Source organism: Ixodes scapularis, unplaced genomic scaffold, assembly GCF_016920785.2.
Source record: "Ixodes scapularis isolate PalLabHiFi unplaced genomic scaffold, ASM1692078v2 PGA_scaffold8__174_contigs__length_109621045, whole genome shotgun sequence".
Classification (NCBI taxonomy): domain Eukaryota; kingdom Metazoa; phylum Arthropoda; class Arachnida; order Ixodida; family Ixodidae; genus Ixodes; species Ixodes scapularis.
In genome coordinates, this window is record NW_024609883.1 from 53,027,297 (window position 1) to 53,040,998 (window position 13,702).

The 13,702-nt window shown below is 47.1% G+C and overlaps 1 protein-coding gene across 1 annotated transcript in view; it reads right to left on the reverse strand.

Moving 5' to 3' along the window:
• The window catches only part of LOC120847701 (chorion peroxidase-like), a 137,823-nt gene that overhangs the window by 34,350 nt on the left and 89,771 nt on the right, over positions 1 to 13,702 (reverse strand). The window contains exon 4 of the mRNA XM_040219563.2: positions 2,997 to 3,179. Within this exon, the coding sequence (XP_040075497.2) occupies positions 2,997 to 3,179 (183 nt within the window). The remainder of the gene's footprint in view (positions 1 to 2,996; positions 3,180 to 13,702) is intronic.

The window sequence follows — 13,702 nt, forward strand, 5'->3', positions numbered from 1 at the left end:
ACATTTCAACCCTGTTCACCATTTTTCTGTTCAGAAAATCGAACTTGAATAATCGAAACGAGGACGAAAGATTAGAAGCCATTTGTTTGTCTCGGCGTCAGCTATTTTGTGCTGCAAAGTCAAGTCTGGTGTAGCTTCCACAGTGCTATAATGCAGTTAAGGCTACTTGTAGGGGTGCGTGCGAATGAGATGGAAGACAAAGCCACGTCCTTTCGCAGCAGTGCTGAGCTGCTGCGTGAGGAAGCGAGGCTATATTGCGTTTTCACTATAAGTGTGAGCGTAGCAGAAGCTACAAGAGCGAGCCCAGGCCTTTCAGCCATCTTGCCAAGCACGCAAGCTCGTGCAGCTAGTGCAAGCACTGTTCAGGGACACATGTTTCCACTTGTAGCATAGGCTGCGTCTGGACTTGAGCTGAAACTATGTTTAGCCGAGAACGTTGCTTAAAAGAGTTGATTGGAGCATGTTTTTATAGGTACGTTGCCCCCATGAAGCCGTTGATGCGACCAGAAGATCCCGGCTGCGGGGGATTTTAGCCGCGGAAAAGATACCCCCTTTTGTTTTTAGCAAATCATCCCTGGCGTGGACGCCAAAATATTCCCGAGATAGACATCGGCGGCTCGCGCGCGTCGTGTTGTTGCAAGTGGTCCTGATAGACGCGCCCCGACGCCGACGCAGATGAGGCGCCTGAAAACGCCTCATGTAGATGGGGCTTTAAAAGCTACAAAGGTTACTCGCGCTAATCCAATGTCCTTCTAGTTTCGTCCCTCTATTGGTCTACGCCAACTGCAAAATAAAAAAAAATGGTGCACGGATTTTTAAGCTTTGCTTTCTATTTTCGTTCTAATTCGACCATTTAGTTTTCTAACCATAATTTTACAGCATTACTTGAGTGTCGTACAGTGGTTCAAGAGCAAATTTTGCAGGTTTAGAATAGTTAGAAACGCGTTGGGGGGGGGGGGGGGGGCGGCGTAACTTCATGTTGTGCCTCAGCGAAGGCTACAATATGCAAGTACACTTCACGAATTCTCGCGCAGCAAGAGCAACCACAAAAGCAATGAGCTCACCCTTCTTTCCATCGCTTTTGCTATGCATCAAGGCGGAACGAAGCTTAGTTGCGTATATCTATCTCTTTCTGGCAAAACGTTTTAATTGTGTTGTGTGTATGTTTATACAGCCGGAATTTAGTGAGCCGCAATAAGCATCTGGTGTCTCAGCTGTAGATGAGCAATTTAGCCAGTGCAGTACAACTCCTAGCTTGGGGTCTTTAACGTGCACCACGCAGTAGTACGCGACCGCACGCCGGTACAGTGCTTATCCAGATCGAAACGGGCAAAGGCTGGGATTGAATCCATGATCCCTGGATTCTGTAGCGCGAGCTTTCGCTCCACGTGCACCTAGCTGGTGTCTTCTGGGCAGATTTGATTGTTAAATTTGAGGAGAATTCGGGTTGTCTTTATATTTGCAGTCTAAAGCCTGGTTCAGACAGTTGCGTTTGACTGCGTTTGACTGTGTTGCGGCAGCGAGAAATCAGGACATCGCTGCTGTTTCTATCGCGTGACAAGATGATTCCTTGAATTGGATTCCACGCTTCATACGAAGCACAGATGTGCCGGTGACTCGCTTTCGGTTTTCGGCGCAACGCAGTCAAACGCACTCAAGCGCAAGTGTCTGAACTGGCCTTTAGAGGACCACCGTGCATGCTAAAGCCGGAGTCACACTGCTTGTACGTCATACAAAAGACAATCTGCATACGAATTCGAACGCGAGTCACCGCAAGATCCGTGTTCCCAATGCCGCATGGCAATGTGTTCAAGGAGGGAACTTGGCGCGCGGAGTTCGAACCACATATATTGCGGTGACTCGGGTTTTCAAACTGTTTGTTGTATGATGTATGACCAGTGTGAAGCGGGTTTCACACGCAGCGGTTTTGGCCCTAAAGTGGCGCGAATTCTGCCGTCGCGGCGCTCTGGCCAGCACCAGCGGTTGAGCGGCACGAGCGCCGCGACGGCAGAAATCTCGCCGGGCCAAAATCGGCTGCATGTGAAACACGCTTAACTCCGGCTTCAGGGACGTAAACTGAGGAACTTGTGTAAGATTGACGTTCCGCATTTCGCTGACCTTGACGGGTGGCCTCCATCCAGCCTTCCTATCACAACAGATTCAACAGTGGGAAGTCAGCCTGCCTAGAATATTTTCTCCTTCGTCTACGTAGCCTGGCTGTACGGTGTGCAAGCTCGTCTGCTTCTTGAGCACCTGGTACCTTTTCTTTACTAGCCAAACGGGCCAACATGATTTTTCCTTCCCGAGACCTCAACCAATGACGTCATAGCGCGTTTCCTGCGCATGCTCCATGTCACCCTCTGCTTGGCGTGCCCCTGGCGTTCTGAGGCCCCAAAGACGCATTTCGGAACACTGGCGCTCGCCATATGGTTTCCGGTAGGAGTGTGTGAATAATGAAGCGAATAGCGCAGGGTCGTCCCTAGCTTTAATAGTGCAAGGGGAGGCGGTGTGTCCTGGGGGTTCCCTACTACTGTGAAGGCTATGAATTACGCCGCTCTATTTGACTCGAAGGTCTATACTTCATTTAAATTTAAATTTGACCGCGGTCAACTCCAGGATCCGAGCGTGAAAAGTACATCGTCTCGGGGCTCGTGGTCTTTGTGGGTGTGCTATTTCTGGCTAACACAACGACACACAAAGAAAACACACAAAAAAGCAATCAGGATCATTACGCATTTGCTGTGCGCGATTGATGTAGTCGATAATAGCGAACGGACAAATGCAATGGGAGCCGTGACAATGGACTTTTGGTGCTGTTTTGTTGGCTCAAACGAACTATAGCGTGGGCTGCGGTCGGGCTTGAGATAGAACTGAGGATAATCGCACACCTCTAATTTAAAGATGTAGACAGTTACGGTAAACAAAAGGAAGCTTTCTTGCTTCCTTCTGACACGATCACAAACCAACGACAAAAAGGAAATGAAGCGTTAACGTACCTCCTCGGGAATCGGGGCTGAGGGACATGTCGTGGTCAACAATCTGTCCGTAGGCCATGAACAGGTGCGATGCGTACCTCTTGTACGAAGGGTCGGGAGGCGAAGTCCTCATGGCGATAGACACTAGCCGGGAGTTGGGGAGCTTGTTGCCAGACTTTCCACGGGTTCGCGGTGCGGAGACACCTGGAACGGAACGGACCTCTTCCGCATAAAGACGATAGCCGAAGGCGAATGCGTAAAATTACTTCACATGATACAATAAGGGTGTCGAAACTACACTGTTAGCAAGTCCCGTGTATTTGGCGAATATTTGGGGTGAAAAACACGCTATTTACACAAATTACCATAAATTTACACTATGAGTAACGGATAATTCGTTCAGAAATCATGCGAGGTTGTAAAAAACGTGTTTTGGTTCGGTCAGACACGCATAACCGTGTAGCCGACCTCGATAACACGCATCGCCCCCGGCGACGACCGCGGCATTGCCGGCTATCGAAGCACCGGAATGCTTGGGGACACACTTGGAAAGGACCGTCGAGACAAATGCCGCGGAAAGAAACATGTCTCGGAGACAGATATGCACCAAAAGCAATTGCGCCATGTCGCACGACGTCGGCGAAACTCACGCTTACCGTGCTCGCCGCCATTTTCTGGTCGATGGCAATGCGGCTTCCCTCATGTCGCCCATGTTTGTATTTAGTTTAGGGGTCCTGATAACAGTTTCTTAGACACCACAAATAAAGTCATGGGTCTAATTATTCGTTCCAAACAGTTAAAATGGATATAAAAAGCGTGTCCTCGATGTGAACACGTGACATTGCAGTTGGTTTCGTTTTTGCTTCAACCTTCAACTGCAAGCGATCTGGCCACGGCGCAAGCGCAACGCCGATGTACGCTGGAAGCAAGCCGGTTGGCATTCGTTGTTTTTGTTTGACCGGAGAAAATCTGACAAGTACGCATGGCGCCGCTACTGTTTTGATTTGACGGGACGCGAGAAGCTTCGCGCTTCGGAGTTTGCGAGCACATAGTGAAGACGTGACCGGAGAAGTGCCCCTGTGATGTCCCTGGAAGACGGAGAGTAGCATTCGTAATCGTCGTGTGTGCTTTGAAAGCGAAGGGAGTCACAGGGTCCACGAGTTCGCAACCACAAGCCAAGGTTCACGACAGCGCGGCGTTGACTTCGGCGATCTCGTTCTGTTCGGTGCAACTCGGCGATGCGAAAAAGAGCTGAAACATTCGTCGTGTGTGGTGCGGTGCTTTGTATTCCGGGTCTGTTTGAACCACGCTTTTAACACGGAGCGCAAATTGTTTGTTGCGTGGTGGAGGTTCAACGGGTACAGTCCCGTCGTCGTCAGCTGATCCGGTCCAGCTGGTCCGGGAGGACGCAGCGAGCGTTTTTAAAAGTAAATCTTCCTTCGTTCCGTTTCAAACTGTGGAAGTATCCCGACACATACCGTGAGTAAGAAGCAGCGGGCGTTTTCAACAAAATTACGTTGTTTTAATTGAATAATGGACTCCGGATTGTTGTCTTAAATCTGCCGTTTTTTTTTGCTTCGTGTTGGACTGCGTTTGCATAGCGACGCACACCGCTCGAGTAGATGATTCGGTCCTGCAACGAGTTTGTTGCGCCAATCATGCGGCGTGAATAAATTAGGGCAAGGTTTCCTACCTGCCCACAGATGCATGTACTGAGACCATTTTTTATGTTGTGAACGTAGTGCTCTTTCTTTATTTTGGAAGACGCGTTGGTGCATTATGGTACAATCACTTGAGAGTTGAGAAATTGGAGACCGAGCAAGCTTTCTCAACTTTGTCTCTTCTGGCACTGCCCTGTTTCAGTTTCAGTAGGCATATCTACTAGCAGGTACAAACTGCTCTAAAGCAGGTAAAAAACGGGAAGCTTAGGACGGTGCGGACTCCGTGTTTCGCGCTTTTCGGAATGTGACAGGGTAAATGCTTTTGTGAGATATGCGGAATATGCAAGCGATTTTGTTATGCCCGTCGTTTGCGTCTCTCCAGCAAAACGAAGAAGATGATTACTACAAAGGCGCAATCACAAGCCAAAATTTAAGATAGCAGTCGTTTGCTTCGGTGATCCGTGTAGCTGTATTTTGCCCTGCTCTCTGTAACACCGTGTCATGACGAAGAGCTGGAACGGTCACGGTTTGTGCTGGCCTCCCGGTTGACAGAAACCCGCGTCGCCCGCATCGGCACCGAGTGCGCTTGGGCTGTTGATGCTCAAGCCTTTCATCCGCGGCTTGTCGCCAGCTAATCCTGCTGCTCAACGGTGAGGAAGCGGCGAGAGTGACCTCGGAAGTGAATGTAAATCCTCGTTCATTCAGTTACCCGGTGTCAAAGTGTGGAAGATGTCCAACGTGTACTGAGGGCGGGAACTACGAGCGTTTTGCCTTGCTTTTATAACCGAAACCAGACCAACGAGATAACTGCCTTGCGTACTCTAAAATGACGGAAGCAATAAGTTTCAACAGGTCGAGTACGTCACCGGGGATGTAGGCGAGACGGTGCACACTGTTTAAACGCTTGCAGTATCCACGAGTGGTACCAGGAAAGCGACGTCAACAGAGAAGGAGCTCGCGATTCAGCATAATGCACTGCTACGGGCCCGTGTATCTTCAAAGTTCGGGGTGGTGGCAGTATAAAAAAAAGACGCATCAGCGCCCCACACCAGTGTTCACGAATAACACCGGTCACAAACTCCCAAGCCCCACCGCTCTTCTCGACACCGACACGACATACGACATAAACTGCATCAAAACGCCCCAAAAGTGAAGGCGTCTGCTCCCGTACTGCAACTGCTGCAACTAGCGGAAGTGAAGTGTTGGGCGGATGTCCAGATGTCCTTCACAAAAACATATAAAAAATGCTTTGCGCAAGGATCATTTTCATTTATTATTGTATACGTAATGACAAAATCCCAATAATTTGTTTTCCTATCTGATTCAAGCTAGTCGGACTGCTCATAACACTGGTCTAGCAAGAAAATAACAAAAATTTGAACTTTTTCATGACCGGTTTAAGATTTATTGTTAACATATCGTTATTTATTGCAACGGACTGACATTATAGATTTTGCCTCCATACTTTTTAAATGCAAACAGGTCTAACACACGGCTGTCCATTGCGCCGTGTTTTGTGTATTCTTCTATACATCTGTAATGGTCAGCGACCAAAGAGCTCACCCGCACATGTCAAGCTTATATGCGCCGCGGGGAGAATTGGATATCGAGTAGGAAGTGTCGGGCGTAGTGTCGGTTGTTGTGTTTGTGTACATGTCGGTGCTGTGTAGCTGTGTGCTATGTAGTCTGCGTTGTATGTAGGGTTGCTGTGTAGTCGTGGTCGTTCGCAGTGTCAACAGACTCGCCTTTTTTTTTAAAAAACAGGCTGCTAGAAATCTCGATAGGTGGCGCAAGTTACCGCCCGATTTTAAATAGTTTGCTCAAGTTATTTATCCATGTAAATTCGGCATTCGTTTTTTTTTTTTTTTTTTTTTTTTTAGCGGTTTGTTGAAGCTATTGATGCCGCCGACCGCCGACAACACACGTACGTACCTTTGCAAGTAGCTACGTCCGCCGCTTGGAGACTTTACTGTGTATAAAAGACATCGAACGAGAACTAACGCGCCCTGTGTGCTTTCAATTCGGCTGAAAGGCGCGCGGCTCGCTGGGCTCATCTCTCGCCTGTTCTCGGCCGCTGGCCACCATGTTTCATAAGGAACACGCTCGAAACGGTTTTGCGGAAGGCAGACACGGTGTGGCGTGTTAAGTTTACACAGCACCTCATGTGTAGACGAAAAACACAGATGACCTCGTGTAAAACCAGCACGTTTCGACGTGTCCGCTATGGGACAACGGTTTACACGTCTGGGCGTGTAATTTTTGCTAACAGTGTACATACCGCAGGTCTTGATGGGACTTTTGGTATCGGGAAAGACTTTAAAAGACTAGGGGAAAACACTGTACGTTATGGACAGCTGGTTGTTCTTGGCGTAGCCAAGTAACGCGAGGTAATCCTACACGAAACACTTTTAGAAAAAGGTGTATTCAATTACGCTTCACAAAAGTTCCCAGTTGGATCGAGAATGAATTTTGTTTTGTATGTAAACAATATGTACAGTCTTTTTTATTACTACAAAGTCAGCACCACTTTCCGTTCGCGAACAGCAAACGAAACAAAGATAGATGTATTTATTTTGACTCTCGTTTTGAGCACCACGCAATTATCAGTGACGAGGCTTTCTATTAACCTACCCTTGCTTGAGTGAGTATGATATATCCGTTGTCATATATACTGCAGAACCAGCGCTTTCACGATGTACGGAAAGTGTAGAGAAACAATACTTACGCACAGAAAACCTCCCGTTTCGGCTCTAACGGCCAATGTGGAATGATGTATAGCACCAATTGATATATAACACGCATGCACCTGGTAACATTTTACATCTGTGAGTCAAGCTGTACGTCCAAGGATCAGAGGGGCCTAAATATGGACGCGATGCGACAGAGTTAGCGCGTAAAATGTTTTGGCGCCTCGCGTTTTACTGAGCCAGGATATTAGCAAATGCACCATTTCATTGCCAAGAAGATGCCTAGAAAATCACACCCCACTACACTACTGATGTTATCAGAGTTTGCCGCTGTCAAAAAGAAGAAAGAAAAACGCCGTAGTTATCTTGTTCTAGCAAAATACTAAGCTCTCTATCGACCTTGCCCATTCAAGACTACACGTATGTTAGCCTCGCGTCGAGAGCTTCTTCAGTTTTCTTGTCAGTTCAGTTTTTACCTACGCATCCTACGTTACTCTACTGCAATTTTCGTACTGCTCATCGATCGTCAAGGCAGTCAGTCCTAATCCACAACCCTCCAGTAGCGTTTCGACCCGGCTCAATCACTTCATAGGATCAAGACTAGCCCCGTAGCACATTCAGTCGAAAATACACGAATCTTCTCCATTACTGAGGTCTTCGACGTCGCTATAGATGGACTACACAAGTAGTTGTTCAAAGTGGTGTAGGAATCTGATTGGTTTGTATCTGTCACCTGCATAATTGCATTAGATCAGGACTGGTAGCGAGCTACTGGCCCCCACCATCAGACATTTCAGACATTATTTGGAATATCGTCAACTATCCCAATATTCGGGTATTCCTTTAAAGACACATACCCTGTGTTGCAGCCTGGTACGCAACAGTGTTTTGGTCACCGTCTGTTAGCCATAACAAAAATAGGCAGGGCCCATTGAGCTCGGCGCAATGACGACAGGCTGCAGCGAAGCTATGGAGGGCTTGTGAAGCCCCCTCGATTTACTTATTCATTCACCTTCTGTTTTCTGTAGTACAGGCTGTCGCTGCTATTCAATTATCGATGGCTCTCCGCCCCGCTATATATACCTCAGCTCCGTATGCTGAATCACTGAGTCACTTTCACCAGCGCGATCGTCACACCTCCCCCTTCTAGCCCATCATATCCAAGCGATAGGCGCACGAGCACTCCCGCACCTTGCACTCCGATCAAAGCTGTACACGCTCACTACTAAGCACTGCTAAAATACGACAGATAATTCTGCGAGAATATTGGGTACGAAATCGAACAATAGAAGGCACTTTATCGAGCTTGTTGTCCCCACAGCCCGGTGTTTACTAACACAGCATCACAAATAACAAAGAACCAAGAGCTCGCGCTTTTTGGTTCTTTTGGTGTTCACCTGGAAAATCGATGGTTAAACGGTTTCATCGACGTTTGAAGAAGCGGTATTAAATGGATCTAGACCTCATTGTCAATGGCTCTAGGAGCATCTTCCACTACAAATCTGAATTTTGTGTGCTTCCCTGAACGAGTACTTGTACTTGAAACCAAGCGTGCATAAACAGCGTTTTCCTCTTCCGCCTTCAGAGAAGCGGAGGCTCTGCAGCAACATAACGAAAAGATTGCACCGAACTGAAGCGCCCTTCGAATTTTGTCGTCCCCGTGAGCGCTACGACCCTGATTTATCATCGTTGCTACGCTAGAAAAGTTTTTGTGAATGAAAGGGAACTCTCGTGCGGTTATCACGATTCACACTTCTCCGTGAGACTTACGGTGGCGAGTAAAATGGAACGCTCCGGTACGTCGGCAACACTGTGTTCCCACGGAAGAATGAGGCATCTGACACTTGCAAGTCTGGAGTGACATCACATTAGGCATGGGAGCGCAGCCATTCATACTTGCGAAATTGAGCATGGAGTTTCGCATAATTATCTGTCGTTGATTACACTATATTGGAGTGTCGTTTAATAGAATAAAAATGGCCCATGTTAGTCATTAGGCTCCCGCCAGGTAACCATCACAAGATCTTAAGTACTTCCGGTTTTCACTGGACAATCCCTTTAAGGTGGGCTTTGTTCATCCTTTTTATGAACTGGAAGTTCCTGGGATGTCCATTGCTGGAGCACCGCCTGGTGGCGTTTGCAAAGGAAAGGGTCTATACTCTAAAAGTTAACATTCACGCGCATGCTGCACGTGGTTACGGCCACGGTTACACCAGCTCGCAAGCAAGTGCGTTCTGCTATACAATAAATCCTTTCCGCAATTCAGTCTGGCCACTTCGATAACTATCATCATCGAAATGTATATCCTCTGTACATGCTAATGGCGGCCTCTTGATGACATGTGAATGAAGAATTTGGTGACGGGTACGTATGCGGCGCCTGAACGTTCCAAACTTTAGTTCGCGGTACAATGTCACTGTGCCGAGACTTAGAATGTTACGCGCTACATATTTGAGGGTATTATGAGAATTCCCGAAATGCTCAGTTTCAGCACGACCCAAAAAACTCATGACAATACAATGTGGTGAATTTTATGGAAAGTTTTACTCAGCTAAGCCCCTTCTTCAGAGCGGTATTTTCTTGACACCATCGAAACTCAAGCAAACAGAGAAAATACTGCACGGCGAAGATCACCGTAACTTTCGTAAATCTGGTGATGATGAATAGGTACTAGGTTTTAACCACCATTGGCGTACACAAATTGAAACTGATATCCGGTCTACAAGATGGCCCTGAATTTGAGGAAGTGTCTATAGACCGACGTTACAGCCGTTGTCATTACGCCACCGCTGCCGCTACGCATCGTGGGATGTGGAGTTTTTCTCCAGGCGCCCCAACCACGCGGAGGGTCTGCACTACAGTGTTGTAAACACAAGCAGAGTACAAGATGGCACGAACTGTCTCGTGCATTGGCGCCTGCCTCTTATGAACTACACTTTTGGCGGTGTCACGGATGCGGGAAACACGTATGCTTAGTCTCAACTTAGCGTGGGCTATTGTTAGTAGCGCATGTTGAAAGCGCGAGCTAGTTGCTTGGAATGAAGCCTCGGCGGCTGCACGAGAGCTCGTGCAGCGAATGCTCCAGTCAAGGTAATCAAGGCTAGCCGCTCGCGCTTGCACAGCCTTCAAAGTTAGTTCTTGCTAAAGTGACACGAAGCATAGTGAGATCGGTCTATTCTGTAGAAAGATGCTTCGTGGTAAAGGTATCGGTGTGCATGCCACAAGCCACATGCTGTATCATGCGCGAGAGTTGCAAGACTCAACTACGGCTGAAAAAGAACACCAGCCGAGCTGGTATGGTTCCCAACACCGCTGAATATGTTTACATTGTGTATTACATAAAGAACGTATAGGGGGGTGCGGACGTGTCTGCCTCGATTAAGCCATCCTTGACACATGGTGCACGTGGTACAAATAAGCAGTGGAAGTTTCTCATTGTGACCTACTACATGTATGTCCCGGCCACTTTTATTAACAGCTATGAAAAATTCAACCAACATGTGCTGAATGCGCCTCTTCAATTCCCTGCGTCTGAAGCCAACTCAAATTGGGTTCGTTCATTCTACCTGCACCTCCTACGCACACAGCATTTGGCGGTACACAAGCAAATTCAATATACGAGTGCAGCCTATCTCAATGAATCACTCACCGGAAGTAGACTGTCCTGGACTTTTCTGCACCGCGCTACAATTTTTTGTGCCGTTGCAGGTAAATCGAGCGCGCGTGTTGAGAAATAAAGACTTGCTCAATGAGGTCTTATGTGCATTATATTAAAGCCGAGATTTCTCTGTGGGGCCCTATTATGACTTCCACCCGCGACATTAGCACAAAGATTTTCCTCGCCGTAATGTCACGAGCTGTTACAGTGGCTAATTATCATCAGTTCCAATGACAACAGCAATGCTGTGTTTACAGAGCACAGTGGAAGATAGGAGCCACCAGATTCTAAAAATAACACTTTCAAAGTTGACTGCCGACTACCAGGCCCCACCCAACCCAACCCAGATGCTTGGTAGTCACCTGGGTTGACCCAGGCGACTACCAGGCGCCAGGGGACTACTAGGTCACAGGCGTTGACCGTCTGGGTCAACCAAGGCGGTCAACGCCTGGGTTGACCACCTGATTGATTGCGAGGGCCTCTTTGCTCGAAGCGCTAACCGCGGCTAAAGTTAGCCGTAGTACCTAGGAGGGGGATTTTGAAATCACGTGACTGGCTCGGTAGGGATGCGGGGAAACATGGCGGTGCCCCGGTGAGTGAGCGCCGCTCGCTTTAAAAATAATATGTCGTTGTAGCTGCATATCAGGCGCGTTCGTCAGCAACGAATGGTGCAGGAGGCTTTCGCTTTGCCTTACCTCACTTAAATCGCAAAGCATGAGCAATGTCCTCACCGCATTTTTAGATAGTCTTTCAATTCTGGCCATTATTAAGCCTAAATGAACGCGATAACTGTCTGCATGGCAACGTCTTTGGAAAGCGGATTGCCTTGACTCAATCGGCCGGGTATTGATAGCACACAAAAGCAGACAGCGTCCTAATAGAACTTTTCTAAATTTCCCAAGCATTAAGGTGCATGCTACGAGTGGAGTTACACGCGTTGCACGTGCTGGCGTCTGCAGTAGTAGTTGTTCTAAAGCAAAAAGTCTAAAACAACTTTTGCCTTGCACGCGCGTTCGTCAAAGCCTTATGATTATTTACTTCGAATCTTTTATAAGAGGAAGGAAGGCTAGCGCGCGCGGATCGTAGAATTATACTTCCAGCGGTTTCCTCGATGCTTGTGTAATTTAGAAAAAGGTCTATTGCGGGGGGGGGGGGGGGGGGACGCTGTCTGCTTTTGTGTGCTATGCTATCAATACCCGGCCGATATTGAGTCACGGCAATCCGTTTTCCAAAGACGGTGCCATGCCGACAATTATCGCGTTCATTTAGGCTTAGGAATGGCCAGAATCGAGAAACTATCTAAAAGATGCAGCGAGGTCATTGCTCATGCTTCGCGATTTAAGTGAGGTAAGGCAAGTCGAAAGCCTTCTGTACCATTCATTGTTGACTAACGCGCCCGATATTGCATATACAACGACATATTAGCTCCAAAGCGAGCGGCGCTCACTCACCGGGGCACCGCCATGATTCCCCGCATCCCTACAGAGCCAGTCACGTGATTTCAAAATTCCTCTCCTAGGTACTGCGGCTAACTTTAGCCCCGGTTAGAGCTTCGAGCAAACGGGCCCAGGTGGTCAAAGGTTGGTTGGCCAACTGTTGACCGCCGACTACAGTGACACTTTTGGTCGCGTGCGTTGCTGATAGCTCCAAAGTGATGGTGATGTGCGCGGCAAAAAGCGTCACCGCGATCGGGTTTCCGGGACTGAACGAACGTCTTAAACGACCAGGTTAAACTATTTTGCATCATTAAAACTTAGGACGAACTTCTGAACGTACTTCTCTGTAAAACATGTTAAGGCTCCGGTATCACGGCGGTCATTAATTGAATGGGCACAAATCAATTTTTAATTTATTAAACAACATCTAAAAATACACACTCAAAAGTAATGTTTCTAGCATGGTCCCTGTTTAGTCATCGATTAATTATTTCATTAGGTAATGATTCATGACATGTTGCCACGTGCCTCTCCGTTTTATCTTCCAAAAACAAAAGAAAATATAGTGTTAATTTGTTTTCTGATTGCTCAATGATGTGCTAAAAGAAATTAAGGGCTGTCCTAAAAAATTGTCTCCGATTTTGTTTCAAAAACATTTTTGGCACAACACGTTTTGTTTAAAAAAAAAACTTCTATAAATAATCATGATATTTTTTTTTCCTGTGTGCACAAACAACCTCGCGGTTTATATTTACCTTAAAACTAAAATATGGGAAACAAAATGTTTTACATCTTCTGCTGATTATTAGTGATTAATAGTTTTAATACTGATTTCGCAACGTAAAATTAGCTTTCTTTTAACATTACCTTTAGCCTTTAACCTTTAGCAAACCGCGTTGCCGTGCTCCGCGCACCGCACAAACGAAGCCTTCGAAGCATGCTTTTAAGCGCGCGCCCGGAGGGATACCGGGACCGCAGGGAGCGCGCTTAAAAGCATGCTTCACAGGCTCCGGTAGTGCATTACGCTTAGCACGGCAACGGTTTGCTAAAGGTCCCTATTAATATAGGATGAGAAAAATTTGAATTACATGGTAATATTTACTTGTTAATTATCTAATTAACTAATTGACCAAATGACTTTATTAGTTATAATGCAATTAAATGCAAAGGTGCAAGCGAGCTGGACAAGAATGACGAAAGTAATCCCTGGAGAAGGGGAACAAGAGGGACAAAGGACAAACATAAATCTCCAAACACAGCTAGGTGACTGGTGAGCGACCGAAAA